This window comes from Panthera leo, chromosome E1 (genome assembly GCF_018350215.1).
Source record: "Panthera leo isolate Ple1 chromosome E1, P.leo_Ple1_pat1.1, whole genome shotgun sequence".
Lineage (NCBI taxonomy): Eukaryota > Metazoa > Chordata > Mammalia > Carnivora > Felidae > Panthera > Panthera leo.
Window position 1 is genome coordinate 42,399,995 of NC_056692.1, and position 20,034 is coordinate 42,420,028.

Below are 20,034 nucleotides of genomic sequence, written 5' to 3' on the forward strand. Positions count from 1 at the left end.
GGAAGGATGGAGTTGACCTCACACATCTGGGAGTTGGTGCTGGCTGCCTCTCTATGGCTTCTCAGGTGTCGTTTGAGAGGCTTCTTGCATATGTTGTATATACGCGTAACATCATACGTATACAGTATATACAGTATATATAGTATATAAGTACACACTTACGTGTATACAGTAAGCTAGACCAGCCTGTTGACATGGCGGTCTCATGGTAGCTTTCTAAGAAGGTGAAGGGAGAAGCTACACGACCTCTTGAGACGCAGGCTCTGGAACACGTTTCACTACATTGTATTGTTCCAGAGGAGTCTGATTGAAGGCGATGGAAGAGGGGGCTCTGCCTCCTGATAGGAATAGCCGTCACATTGCAGAAGAGTAGGCAGACTGGAGTGGGAGCCACATGCAGCCATCGAACCGTCGGCCGCGTTTATATAGGACAGTCATTGTCCTCCTCCCCCCCCCCCCCCCCACCATTTGTTTTTGCCATATTACAGAACATAGGTACTCTCATTCAAGCCATAACTTTAAAGATTCTTTTTGTGATAAAACGTACACAACATAAGATGTGCCATTTTAAGCCTTTGTAAATGTACAGTTTTCAGCATTAATTACATTCACGCAGCTGGGCCGCCGTAACCACTGTTTCCACAACTTTTATCACCCCAGACAGACACTCTGTAACCAGTAAGCAAGAACTTCCCACTTCCCTTTTCTGCAACCCCTGTCCAATCCACCGTCTGTCTCTGTTAATTTGCCTATTCTAGAGACCTGTCCGTGGACTCACAGATAGTCGTTCTTTTGTGTCTGCCGCCTTTCACTTAGCGTAATCTTTTCCAGGCTCATCCATGTTGTAGCGTGTATCTTCACTTCATGTCATGACTGAGCAATATTTTGTTGTATGTACACATCACATTTTGTCTATCACCTGTTGGTCACTTGAGTTATTTGCATTTTTTAGCTCTTGTAAATAATGCTGCGGTGAGCAAGGATGTACAAGTATCTGTTCAAGTCCTTGTTTCCAGTTCTTTGGGGGGCGTTCCTAGAAGCAGAATTGCTGTGGTAGACGTTGGTAGACCGTGTTTAGCTTTTTGAGGGACTTAAACAGTTGTTGGTTTTTTTGTTTTGTTTTGTTTTGTTTTAAGCTCAGTGCTAAGTTTCTCATCCAGTCCACCCTTCAGAGAGGGCCATCATTCATCCTGACTTTTAGTGGTGTGCTGGAGGTGGAGCCAGTTGTTAGCATCTCTTTCCAGTTCCACGTTCAGTAACATCATGTCAGCAGCTTGCAATCAGCCATAGTGGGAGTTCTTACCCCCCAGAAATCAGCACATGCTTCGTTGCAGGGATTTTTCCCTGGCGAGTGGGTCACTAAGCATTAGCCACCTCGCCACTGCTTATTTCCATCTTTTCTTCTCCCCACAAATATGAGTTAAGTGTCCTTGTGCTTCAGGCACTGTGTTGGGCCCTTGGGATACAAAGATGAGTCAGACCCTCTCAGTGCCAACGAGGAGCTTACAGGTAGGATGAGCGGATACCTGTGCAGCTCAGTAGCAGCCAAACTCTTGTCTTGTTTCATGTTTTTGTTCCTATTTTTGGTAGTGTGGTCAGGATCACAGGCGCGGTGTCTGGATGCCCCCGAGTATCTTCACAGGAATGCCATGGCTTAACCAGCTACTTTTAATCCTGTTGGGCCCCGCCAGTGTGCTCTTTCTCTGTGCAGACTCAATCTGGTCAAACCACAGAGCCTGTGGCCTTCTGCTGCTGGGTCAGGAGCAGCAGTTCTGGAGACAAAACCTGTATTATATATATAAACCCTATTATGTTTCAGGATGATGTCTTCTTGAGGGCTCGGTACAAAACTGCACTTGGTCTATTTAAGGACATTGATTCTGAAACTTCTGGCAGCCAAGATTTCCTTCCCCAACCTCTCAGAATCGATAATTCTACATCTGCCTTCTGGTTTTCAGCCACCTCTGTGATCTGGTTTCAGGTAATTGAGGGTTTTCTGAGCAAAGAAGTAAGTTACATCGTGTCCAGCCGCAGGGAAGTGAAGGCAGAGAGCAGTGCGACAGGCCACAGAGGCTGCCCCAGTCCCAGCGAGGTCAGGGTGCAGACACCGTCCACGGCCCATCCGAAGTGCGGCCACCCCCGGCCTCCACAGAAACCCACAGACTCGGTAAGAACCTCGTCAGGTAGGAAAGGTGTGTTTTCTGAGCAACGGAAATAGGCCTCGGTGAGCCGTTGTGGGCGGTCTCTGGCTTTAGTTCCATCTGGATTAATTTAACCTCTCATTTGAATTCAGAGACTGAAAATATTTTATCATAGCTCTAGATCGAAAAACCTTCTCAACTGGTTATCCCCACGCTGTCCCTTCTGTGATACATTTCACTTTTTAAGGGACTTCAGAGTCAGAGGGTCAAAAACAATAGGAAGGTCCTCTGTAAACCAGAGAGGGTGTGTTGAAATTGGCCCAGACCTGTCTGCTGGGGGTATGGAGACTCGTAAAGAGAGGTCTGAGAGTACTGGTGACACTCTGGCCTTGGGTAAATTCAGAATGCGCTTCTCCACCTGGGTCCAAGCTGCGGCTACCTGTGGGTGACCCGGGACTGTGTGTGGCTTTACCTTTACCTCCAAAAGGTTCTCTAGGCTTCTGTTTCTGCTGTTCCTCAGCTGTCAATGCTCCCAGCTTTCCAAGACACATGACTCCCAAGCCCTCACCAGCACCTGTGTGAACATCTGTTTGTGCACAGGTGGGCTGCACAGCGTACCTCATTGCCCTTCTCTTCCTGTCAGGTGCCTTTGAGCAGAGGGAAGGAGCTACTGCAGAAAGCCATCAGAAACCAGGTGAGCGGAGGGGGGCGGGCTGCAGGTGGCCGTCTCTGGCACAGGGGAGGATCTAACCTTTCTTAGGAGGGGCTTCTGAAGTACTGACACAGAACGCACAACCTGTGAGACGTACCGTCCTTCTTTTCTTCTTCCAAATGAGGAAGTAGAGCTCAGAGAAGTTCAGTGATTTGTCCAGGGTCGCCCAGGGTGGCGGTGGTAGAGCCCAGATTTGACTCGCTAATCCTTCCAACACCAGAGCCTAGCACGAGCACCTCGGAGGGGATGCCACGCTGCACATAAGCTGGACTTTGTGCATCTTTTAGCAGTTTATCCCTTTTGTGGGACCCAGGGCCGTGAAAGTGAAGCAGCGGGGGGAGGAGTTCAGGTGATCTCGGGAGCACAGTGGGTAAAGTGGCATCGAGAAGGGAGCGCAGGCTGTGGCAGGGGAAGGCCGTGTGCCGTCCTGGGGCAGCAGGGCAGGAACGGACTGAGGCCAGCACAGCTTCCTGCTTGATGATGGTGACGGTCGGTCGGTCGCCGGTATTTATTGTGAGAGCTTTCCTCCCAGAGGCCCTCCTGACAGCTCTCTGGGAAGCCTGTGCTGCTTCCTGGTCACAAGTGCCTGGAGCAGCCGCCCGCGCCTCCCGCTGTGGCCAGCGCTTGTGGAGGAGAGGGTCTTTCAGGGGACTGGGGTAGACTCTCCCATAACGTCTCTTCACGGGGTGCCTCAGAGCCGCTCAGGCCTTGGGGAGTCTCTTGCTCCTGCCTGACTGCTTTGTCTTCCCAGGGGAGCAGCAGCGGAGGAGGTGGCGGGAGCAGCAACAGTCTCCTGACCAGTGCCCGCTCCTGGGGAGTGAGGATCCTGCATGTGGACGGTACCGTTTCTGCCCAGGGCTTCTGGAGAGGGGTGTTGGTGACTGACTGGGAACATCCGCTTTTAGAGGGATGTCAGCCAGTATGAGCTAGCTGAAAGCCGAATGTACCCACTCATCATGTGGCCCCACAGCGGTGGGGGGTGTGGAGACCAGCAGTAGTCCTGGCAGGTGCTCGGTCCTAGCACCTAGGACGGTGCTGCTTTGTGGAACGCCCTACAGCTCTCCTCAAGCTGGTGTGATGACCCTTTTCACAAACCGGAAACCCTCCTGGTAGCCACAGCCACTTACCAGCTGTGACTCTGTGCTAGGAGTGAGCTCAAGTCAGTCCCCACTGCAGTCGTTTGTCCATTGTACAGATGAGGTAATTGAGCCTTAGATGTTAAGTGAATTACCCATAGTTTCATCAGAAGTGAGGGGTGTGTGGGGCGCCTGGGTGGCTCAGTCGGTTGAGTGTCCAACTTCGGCTCAGGTCATGATCTCACGGTCCGTGAGTTCGAGCCCCGCGTCAGGCTCTGTGCCAACAGCTCGGAGCCTGGAGCCTGTTTCAGATTCTGTGTCTCCCTCTCTCTCTGCCCCTCCCCCGTTCATGCTCTGTCTCTCTCTGTTTCAAAAAAATAAATAAACGTTAAAAAAAAAAATAGTTATATAAAAAGAAGTGAGGGGTGTGGCCCACATTCCAACCTAGTTTGACCTGACTAAATTTCATGTGCTTTCGGGGAGCCTCTCTGGCTCTGTGGGTAGGGCATGCAACTCTTTGATCTTGGGGGTGTGAGTTCGAGGCCCACATTTGGTGTAACCTCTAATTTCTTAAAATTATTTTTATACAAAATTTTAACTAAAGACATTTTTTTTTAAATAAAATCTTAAACTTTTTTCGTGGGGCGTCTGGGTGGCTCAGTTGGTTAAGCAGCCGACTTCGGCTCAGGTCATGATTTCGCGGTCCGTGAGTTCGAGCCCCGCGTCGGGCTCTGTGCTGACAGCTCAGAGCCTGGAGCCTGTTTCAGATTCTGTGTCTCCCTCCCCCGTTCATGCTCTGTCTCTCTCTGTCTCAAAAATAAATAAACGTTAAAAAAAAATTAAAAAAAAAAAAAAGAAACTTTTTTCGTATTTATGTAGGGTTTCCTCGCTGTAACCACCTGTTTGCAGGCTGTAATAAATTTACATTAGAATAGCTATCCTAGGGGCAACTTGAGTGGCTCAGTTGGTTAAGCAACTCGTCCCAGGTCATCATCTCATGGTTCCTGAGATCGAGCACTGCACGTTGGGCTCTGTGCTGACAGCACAGAGCCTGCTTGGGATCATATCACACTCTCTCTCTCTCTCTCTCTTTCTCTCTCTCTCTCTCTCTCTCTCTCTCTCTGTCTCTTCCTCTCTCTCCCTCTCTCTCACCCTCTCTCTCTCTCTCTCTTTCTCTCTCCCTCTCTATCCCTCTCCCTCCCTCTCCCTCCCTCTCCCTCTCCCTCTCCCTCTCCCTCTCCCTCTCCCCCACCTCCCCTGCTCATGCTTGCTGGCACACACAACATGTGCAGACTCTCTCTGTGTCAATAAATAAACTTTATTTTTTATTTTTTAAGTTTTTATTTATTTTGAGATAGCACGAAGGGGGGAGGGGCAAGGAGAGATTGGGAGAGAGAGAATCCCAAGCAGGCTCTATGTTATCAGCATAGAGCCCGATGCGGGGCTCAAACCCATGAACCATGAGATCATGACCTGAGCTGAAAACAAGAGTCGGATGCTTAACCAACTGAGCCACCCAGGTGCCCCCAAATAAATAAACTTAAAAAAAAAAAAAAAGAATCGGCTGGCAGTGACTGACTCTCACACGCAGCTCCACCTTGAGTCTAGGGTTTTCTCTAATCCATTGTAGGGGGCTGAACCCGATCCAGCCCAAGATCTGCCAGGGCAATAGAAAACTGCTCAGGAAGGTCCTGGTCTGGGATGTGGGGGGCTCCATTGTCACTAGAAAATCAGCCATTTCTGACGCCTAATTTCCTGCCTTCCAGTGTGTTAGGGAAGCTCCTGCTGGGTCTGCCATATACAGCTACATCTGAGTAAGTCACATGACTGGTCTCCCCCCAATGGAAGCAGCTCTTCAGTGGTACATTAAAGCCCTTGTGAGCCATAAGGCACCTCCTGTTCAAGAGTTGTGTTCAGTACTACAAAACAGAGTGGGGCCAGCTTAGGTACTTTTCCCAGGATAGAGGACCCAGCCCTTTCTTTTATTATTGGCAGGTGCAGAGGTGACACATAGCCAGAAGGTGGCAGGCAAGGCTGGTGTGATCCAGTGGGCCAGGCCAGTGAAAAGTATAGCCCCTGGCCCCAGGAAGGGGCCACGCTGGGGAGATGAGTGGCAGTCTGGCCACAGCCCTCTGTTTCTTCCACAGAAATGATGATGCACGTGCAACAGCTGTCTCTTGACGCCTTGCGTGTGAAGAAACAGGGGCCAAAGAAGAAGCCAGAGGTAAGTCGTCCTGCTGAACTGAAAGGAAATAGATGGTTTGTAAACAGTGAGTCTGTGACAACTTTGGTAAATCAGTGCCCCGTGCAGCCGTGTGTTCTTGGCCATCCTGGATCATGTACAAGAAGTGCAGCCTCTCAGCACACCCCTGATGTCCACAGCCCCCCATTGCCCTGTTCCCTCTTCCCTGTGTTACCTACAGATCTCCCGTGGTATACTGAGGCATTCACCGTGGCCTAGGCCGGGGACTGCCTGTGGGTAGTCCTGGCCTAGATAAAACATAAATGATCATGGCCTGCTGGCCAGGCTGCTGTTCCGGGGACAGCTCTTGGCCAGGGATGAGCCTGCAGATTGCATGGGTGGGGGCAGGGGATGTTGTGGTTTGAAATAGCTGTCACCTTCCAAATTCTTATTTGGCTTTTCCTTCCTTTGCTGGAGTTGGAACTATGTGTACCACACACCAAAACCCAGGCTGATTTTTAAAGTCATGGTGTCTTCATCCAGCCTAAATCTGAGAAAGGATTAAGCCTTGCAGGTTCACCCAGGGCCTGGCACCCAGGAATAGGACCAACAGTGGTAGTAGACCACAGCCATACCAGATGGAACCTCTGCCTCAGCTCCCCTCGCTCCACACCCTCTGGTCTGGGAGTCTTCGGGGTTTTGCTGCTGCTATTAAATAGATTTTCATTGTTCACAATTCAAAAGGTTATGCAATGAGTCTCTCTCCCCTGCGACTTCTCTTCCCCAGCCACCAAGCTCCCTCCCTGAGATAAACAGTGCAAACAGTTTTTCAGGTTTCCTTCCAGGATCCGTGCATGTACAAACAGATATGTCAAAGTCCCCCCCCCCCCTTTATGCAAATGCACAGTATTTTTACTTTGCTTTGTTCACTTAATAATCTATTTTGTAGATACTTAGGGATCTTCCAGAGTGAGTTCTGGGTGCAGTCTGCTGATGTTTGAGGAAATATGGAAGCTGCTTTGGGTCATGTTTGCCCTGGAGGTGTGGGCTAGAGAATCCTAATCTCACTGGGCCCAGAGGCACAGACAGTCATGGACCCACTAGATCTCTCCTGCCCGCCCCCACCCCAATTCTACCTGATTTCTTACATTTTTCCATTTAATTTGTAATATTAGTTTGACCTTGGCCTAAACGTTGGTCTTGACCAAGAGAGTCCTAATACACAAGACAGGGCACAGGAAGGCAAGAGGCAGTCTCTTTACACTTGTCCTGTAAGCTGATCTGGGATGCCAGCAGTGCCTAGGAAATGCAAGCTGCCATTTAGTGAGCACCTGCTCTGCATCAGTCTATTACCTACTTTCTTTGCATTTGTGCCACATCGGCCAGGTAGGGAGGTGCTTGTCACACCCCGGGTGGCACAGCTCCACTTGGTGCCCAGGCCTGGGGCTTCTGTGGCTCTTGCTCTTCACTGTCCTGCATTTCCTCCACAAAGTCAGCTGCCACTGAGATGCACACACCGCACTCACCGCTCCTCATGTCCCTGGGGAGGCAGAGGGAGCCGTCCTGTCAAAGTTGGCTCCGCTCAGGGCCCAGCCCATAGCAGGAAGCAAAGTGGGGCAGACTCACAGCGACTCGCCTCACCGGGCCCTCTTCCTCGACCCTCTAGCTCCCTCGCATCCTTAACCTATTTTCCCTTTCCATTTAGGGAACGCGTCCAGCAGAGTCAAGAACGCGGAAAGGTCAGTGTGGTAGCTTTCCTCATCTAATTGCAGTCCCTCCCTCCTAAACGCTTCCCCACGGCTCCCTCTGTGGCAGCATCTGCTCACTTTTCTGCGGCAGGAAGCGAGTCCAGGTTGTGTTGCCCTGTTGTGTTTCCAGGGCCTGAGCTTTGCAGACAGGAGGGCAAGAGAGGGGTATCCGTGAGCAAGTCCAGGGCTGCCCAGCCGGGGCTTTTCCTTGGCGCCAAGACCCCACGCGGCCGCTCTGGCTCCTACATCCCCTGCCTGCTCTGGGCATTAACTGAAGTTCGGCTTCCTTTTCCTTCTGATTCAAGAGCAGTTTGGGGTGGGCAGTTTGACAGCTGCCTACCACTTTCCCAAATGCCAAACTCCCTGAAATTGACAAACAGGCAGATTGACAGCCCGGCTCCCAGCCCCTCTTGGACCGCAAGAGAGTTTCTCCCCCTGGATGTTTCTCCCAAAGATGCTCTTTAAGTGGCATTTATTCGTGCACAAGCAGGAGCTAAGAAAAGTCACTTGGCACCTCTCATGTTCAAAATTCAAGGAAATCTGTGGGGGAATTGATTTTAATCACTGTCTGAGTTAATTAGAAAGACAAGAAATCGCCCCCAAAAAGTAATTAATGGGAGCTGCTGCCATGTGAGGAGTGAGGCTGCTTTTTGCTTGGGCGCTGGTGGAGCCTGGAGTGGGTCTGCGAGCTGGGAGGCGCCAGCCTCTGGATGGGGTCTGGGGCTGTTATCTCTGACAGGGCTTTGGTCACTGTGGGAAGTAGAGGTGGTTCTTAATACCTAAGAGGTTTTAGAAACTGTGTGAATAATTAGCTAGTAGAGGATGAATCTCCTGATTAACTGAGCAAATTTGTCTTCCCAGCACCCCTTTGCCCTGTTCATTCAGGAACGAGATTTCACCCTTGATACATTTTTTTTTTACTGCCCTCTGCTGTGATCCCTAAACACTCTTTAGCTCTCTTCCTCCCTGCTTTCCCCCAGAAAACCCAGGATCCTCCTGGAGTGTTCTGCCTGGGAGTGTTCTCAGGCCCCTCAGGATTCTGAGACTCCCAAGAGGAAAGGTCAGGGAAGGACCCAGGGCTTTAAGCAGAAACCAGCTGGGGCTCGGGGCACCCTGCGGCCTCTCCCCAGTGAGGGAATTCTCTCTCCCAGGGTAGAGGCCGGAGGAGATGGGAATGGGTGTCCTGCCTCAGCCAAATGGAAAGGTGTGCCTCGGGGTGGCGTAGGCTCCCGCTCTGAGCAACTCTTAAACCTTGGCAGAGCCTTACCTCTCTGGCGTTTCCTGTGTGTGTGTGGTGTGGGCCCTGCATCGGAGCCCACAGATGGCTGACGTGTGCGCTTTTTCTTTCCAGTGGCCAGACTGAAGGCACCATTCCTCAAAATTGAAGATGAGAGCAGGCAAGTGGTGGTGGTTGGCGGGGGGGGTGGGGGGGCCTCTCCCCTTTCCCTCCCCTCAGACCCACCAGGCCCGCACAGAGGAGAGGTGCTCAGGGGCCCCAAGCTGACGTGGGGGTCATGGAGCCCCTCAGCCCTGCACCTTCGTCTTCCCCAGAAACCGCTTTCTCCCCCTGTCATGGAGAAGTCTCCCACAGACCAGGAGGAGCCTCTGAAGGTGGCATTGCACAGGTGGCACTCCTCTTGGTCATGAGTCAGAGGTTAGTGACCCTGTGTGTGAATTACCTCTTTCTAATGCTCTGCTTTTATGAGCACATGATGTCCCATCCAGGCTCATTACTGCTCCTCGTTTCCCTGTGGGCATACACTGATGCTTAATACCGAATTGTTGCTGGCCCAGGACAGTGCCAGTATGGTCCTCGTGGCCAAAGCCAGGGCTCTTGGGGTGGTGTTGGAGACTCCCTTGTCAAACCACCCTGTACTGGAAGCCTTTCTGGTTGGCTGTGCAAAACCCTTTTCTGACACCTGCTCTCTCATGAGGAGAAAGACTGGCATGAGGAGACTCTACCCTCTTCCTAGTGGGGAAATCAAGGTCAGAGACATTAAGGGACTTGTATACGGCCATTTTGCCAATGAATCTTAGCCCAAGGCCAGAATCCAGATGTCCTGCCTGGTGTCCTTTTCACTCAGCCCTAAATGTCCACCAGTATGGCCCCTTCTTACCTAGAGCAGGAGGGTCACATTGGTTATAATCTATGAGCTGTTAGTCACCTTGGTTATTACTGACTCTTCGATAAGCACTAGATCAAAAACCTGCGAATCTATAATTATCTCAGAGGTTTTTCTTAGGGAGAGGGAGACACAGAATCCAAAGCAGGCTCCAAGCTCTGAGCTGTCAGCACAAAGCCCAATTTGAGCCTCGAACCCACGAACCATAGGATCATGACCTGAGTCAAAGTTGGACACTTAACCCAACTGAGCCACCCAGGTGCCCCTAAAGATTTTTTGTTTTTTGATTTTTAAAGAAAAAGTTCATGTGAACCTAGCAGAGACTCCCAGGACCAGAGCTTTCTGGGTCCCTAAGCCTCAGGCAGGGCAGCTAAAAGACCCGGTGCTGGGAGCCTGGCAAGCCTGTCTACCCTCCAGCTGGACCTAGATTTCCTTCTCAGTACCTGACCACAGTACAGAATTGGCTTTGGTGACCCAAAAATTAGCGGAGGGAACACAGAAAGGTAATGAGGTGCTCTCTCCTTCAGTTCCAGTGGCGGGGGGGTACTTCCCAAACTCAGCCCCTTCACTACCAGTTAAATACAAGTAGCGATGACTCATACACAGCAGCATAAGAGATGCCACCAGTGCCTCAGCGTCTCGCTGCACGTGGCACAGGCGACGTCACTTACTGGAGTGGTGTCCACGTGTTTGTGTGCTCCTGGCATCACAGGCAGGAGTGAAGATGAGGTTTCTCGTGGTTCTGTTTATGTGCTCTTCTGAAGCCTTGTAGCTTCACCCACCTCAACTATGCAACCTTCTAACCAGAAACAAAACATTGAGGAGGAAGAAAGAGGGGTACTGGGGTGGTGAAGTGCACCTCCTTCTTCTTAAGGATCCAAGAAGACCCTGTGGGCCACAGGGCTCCCACCATGCCCCGCCCGGGGAACCCATGGCCTGCATTCTCTCCTGGAGTGCCCACTGTTTCAACCAAACATGGTTTCCAAGCCTGGCAGTTCTATGAGCAGGCTTTGCTGAGTATCCACAGATCCCCAGATCTGGTTCTGAAAGTTTCTGGAACATGAGCAACTTTAGGCAAACCACCAAAACAACTCAGTATAGATCTGACTACCCAGAACCTTCACTGTGCTTCTCTTTCCCATTCAGAATACCTCCACTCGGGTGGTACAAAGGAGCAGCCCAGAGCAAAAATGTTCCTCTTCTTGGAATAGGAAAATCACTGTTCTGGTTTAAACCTTCCTCCATTTAGGTCTGTCAGGCTAGAGTCCTCAAACATGGTTTGTTTTATTTATTTTTTAAATACTTTATTTTTAAATAATCTCCACACCCAATGTGGGGCTCAAACTCCCAACCCCAAGATCAAGAGTCGCATGCGCCACTGACTGAGCCAGGCACCCCCTTAAAGGTGGTTCAGGGTCAGGAAGCAAAGTAGAGAGATAGATCACTAGTTGGGAGACATGCCCTGTTGCCTAGTCTTGACCACTCACCAGTCGTGAGCCCTTGGGCAAGTCACAGAACCTTTTGGGCTCCATTTCCTCTTCTGTAAAAATGGGCTAAGAACCACTTGTTCCCATCAGCTCAGATGAGGCAGCGAGGTAAACTGGGCTTTGATGAGTAGACCGGGAGAGCATAAATATTCATCTAACCAGGAAGGCTGGTGAGGGTTTGGTTCTAGAACCGAAAAGATGTGCAGGGGAGTGGCCGTTTTATCAGGATTGGAATTCTAGGGGGTTGGGACTGGCCCCTTTCCTCATCCTATCCTTGCCCCACTGTAGTCAAAATGGAAGTTTTCTGTGTTTCAGGAAGTTTCGTCCTTTCCACCATCAGTTTAAATCCTTTCCTGAAATTTCTTTTCTGGGACCCAAAGATGCAAGCCCTTTTGAGGCCCCGATGACCCTGGGCAGCTCACATCATACCAGGTGGGTCTTTCTGGTCTGAGTACCAAGGGCTGGTTGCAGGCAAGGTCCTTCCCCTCCAGAGCCTGCTGGTCTGATTTGGGAATGGCCATGTGTTCGCTCCTTAGGCAAAGTCTATTCTGGGAACTTAGCCCAGACCCTAGGAGTCTTCATCCGTTTTACTTGGTGCTTTCCGTCCCTACTGAAGAATTTGACTTGTGTCCAGAGAGCAGTAGACTGGCTTCTAAAAGGTCTACAGACCATCTTTATCAGAGTCCCCTGGGGTCCCATTAAAAAGGCAGGTTCTCATACTCCACACCTACAGAATCACAGTCTCTGATGATGAATCCCCCAAAACTGCATTCCTGTGAGCTCCCAGGTGATTTTTATGCACATCAGAGCTGGAGGCCTTTGGGGCTAAACATCAGGAATAACTAAGGGGCAAGGAATCTGGGGACCTACCGCATTGTGTGGCCCAGAGTGGTTCATAGGCTGTGGGTGTTCTTCCTCCGCAGATGTGTGAGAATGTGAACCTTCACTGAGCAGAGTGCAGCAGGGAGGACTACAGGGAGAGAGTGGCCCAGGGGCGGGGGCAGAAGGGGCGAGCTGGAGAAAATCTGTGGGAGGAAATGTTTAATATTTTTCATTTTTAAATTACTGTATTTTAGTTCCAAATTCAGAAGTTACAGAGGGTTTAAAATGAAAAGTCTGTATTCCACACCTGCCCTCTAATCTCCAGAGTGTGGGTCTGTGTCCAGACGTAGTTTATGTATCCTTTTCTCTTATATAAAGAGTAGCATAACATTGGGCTGTTTCTAGCTTTGTCCACTTGATGTATTCTTTTTTTTTTTTTTTTTTTTTTTTAATGTTTATTTATTTTTGAGACAGAGACAGATCGTGAGTGGGGAAAGGGCAGAGAGAGAGGGAGACACAGAATCTGAAACAGGCTCCATGCTCTGAGTTGTCAGCACAGAGCCCGACATGGAGCTCGAACTCACAAACCATGAGATCATGACCTGAGCCAAAGTCGGATGCTTAACCAACTGAGCCACCCAGGCGCCCCCCACTGATGTACTCTAGATTGATTTCCTATTGGTCCCTAGAAAGCATCCTCATTTTTTAATGATTTATTTTTTTTAATGATTTATTTTTTTTAATATATATTTTGTAACATTTATTCATTTTCAAGACACAGAGACAGAGCATGAGTGGGGGAGGGACAGAGAGAGAGGGAGACAATCTGTAGCAGGCCTCAGGCCCTGAGCTGTCAGCACAGAGCCCGATGCAGGGCTCGAACTCACGGAGCACAAGATCATGACCTAACCTGAAGTCTGACGCTTAACCGACTGAACCACCCAGGCACCCCAATGATTTATTTATTTTTGAGAGAGTCGGGGGGACAGAGGATCTGAAACCAACTCTGCTGGGCTGATAGCAGTGAGCCCAATGTGGGACTTGAACTTCAAGAACCGTGAGATCATGACCTGAGCTGAAATGGGAGCCTCAACCAACTGAGCCACCCAGGCGCCCCCCCCCCCCACTGATGTACTCTAGATTAATTTCCTATTGGTCCCTAGAAAGCATCCTCATTCTCTTCTGTGGCTTCAGTGTCTTCCATTGTGTGGTCTTACAGTATTTTATTTAACCAGTCTCTTACTGATGGATGCTTAGATTATTTCCAGGCTTTTGCTATTATAAATAATGCTATAGTGAATAGTCTTACGCAGAGTGAATTTGTAGAATAAATTCCTAAAAGCGGAGGTGCTGGGTCAAAGGGTACCTGCATTTATAATGTTGATAAATGCAGCCAAATTGCTCTTCGTGGGGGTGATGCCAGTGTGTGCTCTCACGCCCTGGCCCTGAGCCCATCTCCCCTCTTGCCTTGGCTGGTACAGTGAGCTGTCCGATGTCCTGACCTCTGCCAGTCTGATAGTTTAAAAACTGTATCTTAGTGTAATTTTCATTTTCGTTTTTCTCATTATGAATGAGGGTAAGTAGGTTCATATGTTTGATCGTTTGACTCTTTTCATATGAACCTTCTTTATATCTTTTGCCCATTTTTCTTTTCGGTTATTGATCACTTTTCTTACTGATTTGTAAAGAGCCCTTCATGTATTAGGGAAATGAGCCCTATTAGTTATAAATACACCTCCCCCTCCCCCAGTTTGTGATTTATCTTTTATTTACATTTTCTGCCATGCATACATTTTTTTAGATTGCATGTAGTTGAATTTATCAGCTTTTTCCCATGTTTTCTACATTTTGCATCATGCTTAGAAAGTCCTCAGAGAGGGCTGTTTTGGACTTGGTTGAGCTTGCTCATACAGCCAAGCAGCCACTAGAAAGATGGGCCTGAAATTCAGATGAGAAGACACGTTTGAGAAAGAGATTGGAAAGTCCTCAACGAAGGTGGCATCCATGCAAGGAACAAGCCAGCGTGAGGGAGGAAGCCACCTGAAGCAGGGGAAGGGGACATTCGGGGTAGAGGAGGTTGGGGGCAGTATGGTGCCCTCACTACCATGAGGCCCTTTGATTCTACAGGTCAGATGAGCCTGGGTTTGAGTGTCAGGCTGGAACTGCCCTAGGAGGCCTTTTTGCTGCCCCTGGCACATGCCCTCACCTATGGTTTGAGATGCGTGGGCAGGGACCGGACAGGGTCCCCTCTGAGAGGTCTTGCCTTCCTCGTTGCCTGGATGGGAGGTGCAAAGTGTAGGCAGGTCTGCCTGACTGTTCTGGTCCTTCCCTCCGAGGACCCCAACAGTGACTGCTTTCCCCCACCCCCACCCAATGCTTTCCCCCAGAGAACCCAAGGACCGAGAGCCAAGCCGGCGATTGGCCACCCGCACCCCACCCAGGAGAAGGAAGGGCTTCTGTGAGTGCTGTCAAGAGGCCTTTGAAGAGCTCCACGCGGTGAGCCTTCCCTGCCAAGCAGCTGCTCCCAGGCTGCTCTGACCGCGCTTTTCCTACCAGCCTCCACCCCACTCGCACCTCACCCTGGCCTTGACTAATGCCCTGTGCCCCTCTCACCCCGGGCAGCATCTCCAGAGCGCCCAGCACCGGGGCTTTGCCCTAGAAGCCCGCCCGTATGCAGAAGTCGATCGGGTCATTGCCCAGCTCGGCCACAGCTTTGCTGACACCCCCTCGCAGGCCAGCCTCCCCAGGTGAGCACCCTGAGCGGCCCTGCTGGCATGGTGGGCGCTGCCGTGTCCTCACCGTCCTGCTGCTGCCCACTCCAGAGGGGAAGGAGCCAAACAGGACCAGGGATTGGTGGCGGTTGGAAGCCCTCCATTTGTGGCTTCAGCTGATGGGGACTGGGCCAGATCAGCACATGGCTCCCATCCTGATGCATAGCCATCGCCATGGTTGTGTGGGTAGGGAGGGCAGCTCAGCAGTGGCTGCTCCTGGCATGTGCCTGCTGATGTCCCTGTGTGGCCTTCTAAAAGTTGCGAGGGGGATTCCTGGGTTCCTCCCAGACAGGTAAGATGCAGTATCTTTCAGCCTCTCTGTAAGTTACCCCCAGAAAGGATTGCAGGGGGATCTCCAGCCCAGCTTTCTCTGCTGCCACCAGCTCGCTGTGGCTTCTTTCCTCTTGACCCAAGTCTTCACCTCCCCGGGCTCAGCTTGGAGAGCCAGGCTCAGTGCTGCATTCTCCAGCCGCCAAAGGGCACAGCCTCTGCTATGGAATTATTAAATGGAACAGCCTCTAACCTGTTCCTCTGGCCAGCCCTGACCACAGGCCACAGAGCCAAAAGAGACGCAGACAGCACTGGCCGCTACTGCAGGGGCAGCCCGAGAGCAAGCCTCTCACAGAGCCCCAGAGCGGGCCGCTCTCTTCATGCCAAAACTGAGAAGGGTAGTGCCATGCATGCCCCACCCACACCCTGCCCTCAGCCCTGACCCAGAAAGATCCCAACTTGCCACCTGCTCTGGAGTTGAGCCCTGAGGCCCAATGTTTCTGTCCCGCAGGCAGCCAGGCTCCCCGTGTTCAGATCGTGACCTGCTGTGTCCTGAGACTCCGCCTCCTAGCCAGCCCTGCCATCCCAGGGCAGCATCTCCCAGGATGAAAGAGGAAGACGAGCATCAGGCCCCAGGCACTCCAGAGCAGGATGGGACGGTGGGCAGCATGAAGGCAACCGATGAACCTGTGGGGGCTGGTGAGATGCTGGGACCAGTAGCAAGCTGCCAGGAGCTGGGAGGGTCAGTTCATGTCATTGCAGACCCCCCAGAGACACCAGTGTCCAGGAGCCCTGCACACCAGAGCCTCTTGACAAGCTCTGGTTCTACAGAACTCTCTGGCTCGGATGTCGCACTTTTTGGCCACAAGCGGAAGATTCGGCTCCCCAGTGGCAATCCTGAAAAGAGGTCAGGGGTCTCCCGGCCACAGGCCTCATTCTTTGTTCCAAGAGCCACCAGCCCTTGTGGCGCCAGGACAGCCAGTGGCGGGCACCCCCTCTTCCTTCCCCCTCCTGATTGTGAGCACAGGCCTCTGGCCCCTCTCCTCCCCTGGTGCCACCCACAGACCTGCCTCCCCCTCCCCACAGATGGGCCAGCAGAGTGCTGGGCCACACAGCCCCCTTGGCCAGGGGAGGACAGCCCCCTGGGATCTGAGGATTCTGAGTGTGCCGCCCCTGGCCCTGGCTGACCAGCTCCCTAGCTGCCCTGTGGCTCCAGGCCAGCTGTCAGCCCACCTGCACTCAGCAGCTGACGTGCAGCCTGCAGGAAGACTCGCAGAGAGCCCGTCTACCTCTGTCCCCTGCTCTCAGCCAGCGGGGGAGCCAGCTGCTCCCAATGGTTCTGGGCCTCCCAGCCTCCCTGTCTCAGCCCTAGCCCAGTGCCAGCAGAGAACTGATACCATGAATCTCCTGGGGCACGCAGTAGCTCTCTACTTGAGGGCCAGATACACAGAAGTTATACTCTGCTGAGTGCTGCACAGCCAGCAGGGGCCAGACCAAGCACGGGGAGGACAGCACCTCAGGGCCTCCCCACCAGAGCCAGAAGAGCCGCTGGCCTGGACTTTGAAGTCCAAGAGAACAGCAGTTGTCATGTCCAAGCTCTGTAGGCTCGACAGAGCCAGTCCTCCCACTCACTGGGTCTTAGGTTAGGACCAAGAGAGTCTGGGCTGGGGGCTGCCCTCTACCCCTTCCTCCAGCCAGCTCCCTGACCAGGCAGCAATCTGATGGTCTTGCTCATCCCTGCCAGCTGCCCACACCAGGAGGCAGAGGCAAGGTTGGCATAGGGAGGGACCACAAAGGATCTAGAACGGCAGGAGCCCTGGCCTGGCTTCCTGTCCCTCTGAAGGCACTTGCCTCTTGCAGAGCCGAGTTTTGGTGTTCCCCACCCCCACCCCAGCCTCCTTTCCCAGGAGCATGTGGCTCTCCTGCTTTCTGAAATGCCTGTTTGTCCCCTCCCCCAGCCCCCCACGCTCGTGCACACAGATCCTCAGGAACATACGAAGCAGAGGAGGGGCTGGGCTGCAGCACCTCCAGAGCTCCCTCGCCCCCCTGCATTTGGTGGGAGCCTGGTGCTGAAATGACCTTTCTCCTGAGCCCAGGATATGGCCAGAGCCCCCTCTGGGGACCCCTCTGCTCTTCCCTGGCTGCCCTCTGCCATTTCTGCTCTTCCAGGGTCGGGATTCACCTGCCAACTTCTGCATCACCCTCTTCTCTCCCTCCTTCCCCAAGGACCTCCCCCCATTTCTTTCAGCCAAGCCATTAATCTGGAGACGAGATGGGTTTGCTATTGATTCTTTGGCCACTTTTTTTTTTTTTTTTTTTTACATTTTGTGCTGTGGTTCTTCTCACCCTTCTCTGCGTCTGTGTGTTTGTTTCTTTAAATGTTGAAGCTACAAGAAGCCTGGTGCTATTCTGTCTCATTTTGGAGGAAGAAAGGGGGGCCTCGCTGTGGGTGAGGACCTGAGTTGTTAGTTTGGAAATAGAGCAACTGTGTGTACAACCCTCATAGAGGTCATGTTTGGCCTTTTTATGCCATTCCTGTTAAATTTCACAATTAATCTTGGTTCAGGAACTGTAAATAAATTTGTTAATAACAAATAGCAAAGGGATAGGGCTGGAATGCAGTGTGTCAGGCCTTGATGTGCCCTCCAGTGACCCAAAGCAGGACTCAAGCCCAGCAGATATGGACAGAGTAAGTGGATGGCCAGATAGGAGCCCCCTGCAAGTGGGAGAGCGTACGTCACAGCCCCTGAGGGCCGAGGGGAGGTCAGGCGGCATCTGTCCAGTCTCTGGTCACTCATTTGGCTCTGCTGCTAAAGGGGGCCCCAGGAGACCTGAGGCCGGACAGATGGGTGCTGCCCTCAGTGGCTCCTTGGCATGGGGACTATTCAAACCCCTTCCACTCCTCCGCAGACGACCTTGACTCAGACTCCACAGGCACTGCTTCTCCTTGCTCCTGATCCCCTTTCCACATCCAACTCCTACAAAGGAAGCGGTGTCCTTCCTTCCTGTCACTGTCCCTGCTCTCCAGTCCACCCAGCCAGCCTCGTCAAATTCCTTTTCTTGGGTTTGCCATCTCTTCCCTCTGCCCTAAAACTCCATCCTGGAAAACACTTGCATTGATTCAGCAGGCTCCCCCCACTGTTCTCCAGCTCCTTCCTGCGGTCTACAGCCACTGCCTCCATGTCTGCACCTTCTTGCCCTTCCAAACCCGCGGAGACTCTGCCTGAAGCGCTCCACTGGGCTTGTCCCTTCCAAGGTCACCGCATAACCTGATAGTTCTCAAAGGCAGATTCACTTTCTCCTTTTCCACCTTGAAACCTGGCTCCCCTGCTCGACCCCACTCTAGCCTGGTGCTCCCCTCCCCCAGCCTCTGCCCTCTTGTACCAGCCACTTTCAGCACAAACCTCAAATGTCTGCCGAGTCAGTTCCTAGAGCCCTAACCAGCCCTCTAACACCCCTGCTTCCCCAACCTGGGCCTGGGGGACCTTTGTCCTCACCTCTGCACACCTTCACAGATGTGACCTGGGTGGAGAAAGCTCCACCCAGGCTCCTTTTCTGAATTCTACTCTCCACCTGTGCAAGGTGGGAAGGCAGGGAATCTAGCCACACCCTGACTCGGTGTGTCTTTGGGGGGTCCCTTTACTAATCTGGGCCTCCGTTTCCTCATCTTCCAGTGAGGGGCTTAGATGACATGACCTTCAAAAGTCCTTTCCAATAATAAAATGCCCTGATGGCCACCGGCTCCCTTAGATCCCTCTGTCCTTGCCACCACCACAGACCTACTTACCCAAAAACTTGTTCCTCCTTCCAAGACCGGCTCCCCTTCCCACTTTGTCCTGCGCCTCTCCTGGCGCCCTCTACCTCAGCTTCTCCCATCAGGCTGAGGTCCTCCTGGCCACTCTCCCTGATGCCCCATCCTCTCCTTACAGCCACCCTATCTCCCTGGTCTCTGACACCTCCTGTCCCCAGACCCTGTCCAGCCAGGCTGGTCCCTTGTCTGGCCACCGTGGGCACTCCGGCCCTGAGGCTGCTCTCTGACACTGAGCTGGAATCCCCCTCGACAACAGCAAGGATGCCCTATGATTCGAGGTCCAGATTCCATACTCTGAGAATCCTATAGTGTGAGTCACACAGGCCTGAGTTCACTTCCCAGTCCTTCCCTTAACTCTGACCTGGGGCAAGGCTTCTGAGATGCTGTTTTCTTAAGCTGAAAAACAGATAATGGTAGTTTCTGCCTTCCTAGGAAGTCACAAGAATTAAATCTGGTTATGATGTTATAAACATTCAACAAACTAACTTTTTATCCTCCCCTCCCCTCTGCAACGTGTACCTGTGAGGCATCTCTTTTGGACCTTTCAACAGCTCATTTTCACTAATCTCCCACCTCATGACCTATGGCCCTATCTCCTGTGTGTACTTGTGGGTGAAGCTGCTAAGGGGTTCTATGAGATGCCCTGTCCCCAGGCCCCCACTTTTCCAACAACTGGTTCTCCACAACCCGAGAAATCGCATGTGAGGGGGAGAAAGGGGAGTGGGGTGTATGCCGCACGCCCCAACCCCGGCATATTGGGCCCTCGGGAGCATGATGACATTTGCGCACTACAAACCTCTCAAAGGATGGATGCCCCTGGGACCCCAGGCTCCTCCAATTCCTCCCTGAGCTTGAGATTGCAGGAAGGTTCTCAAGGACAACTGAGAGGGG

At 52.0% G+C, this 20,034-nt stretch overlaps 1 protein-coding gene across 3 annotated transcripts in view; it reads left to right on the plus strand.

Annotated features, from left to right (window-relative positions):
- The window catches only part of DBF4B (DBF4 zinc finger B), a 57,269-nt gene extending 37,547 nt beyond the window's left edge, over window positions 1–19,722 (plus strand). For all 3 annotated transcript variants that reach the window (XM_042914869.1, XM_042914868.1, XM_042914867.1), the window contains 10 exons: window positions 1,982–2,167; window positions 2,785–2,835; window positions 3,605–3,692; window positions 6,077–6,153; window positions 7,817–7,850; window positions 9,211–9,256; window positions 11,785–11,901; window positions 14,679–14,787; window positions 14,914–15,038; window positions 15,844–19,722. In XM_042914869.1, the coding sequence (XP_042770803.1) occupies window positions 1,982–2,167; window positions 2,785–2,835; window positions 3,605–3,692; window positions 6,077–6,153; window positions 7,817–7,850; window positions 9,211–9,256; window positions 11,785–11,901; window positions 14,679–14,787; window positions 14,914–15,038; window positions 15,844–16,519 (1,509 nt within the window). In that variant the 3' untranslated portion in view covers window positions 16,520–19,722. The remainder of the gene's footprint in view (window positions 1–1,981; window positions 2,168–2,784; window positions 2,836–3,604; window positions 3,693–6,076; window positions 6,154–7,816; window positions 7,851–9,210; window positions 9,257–11,784; window positions 11,902–14,678; window positions 14,788–14,913; window positions 15,039–15,843) is intronic.
- Window positions 19,723–20,034: the final 312 nt, after the last annotated feature.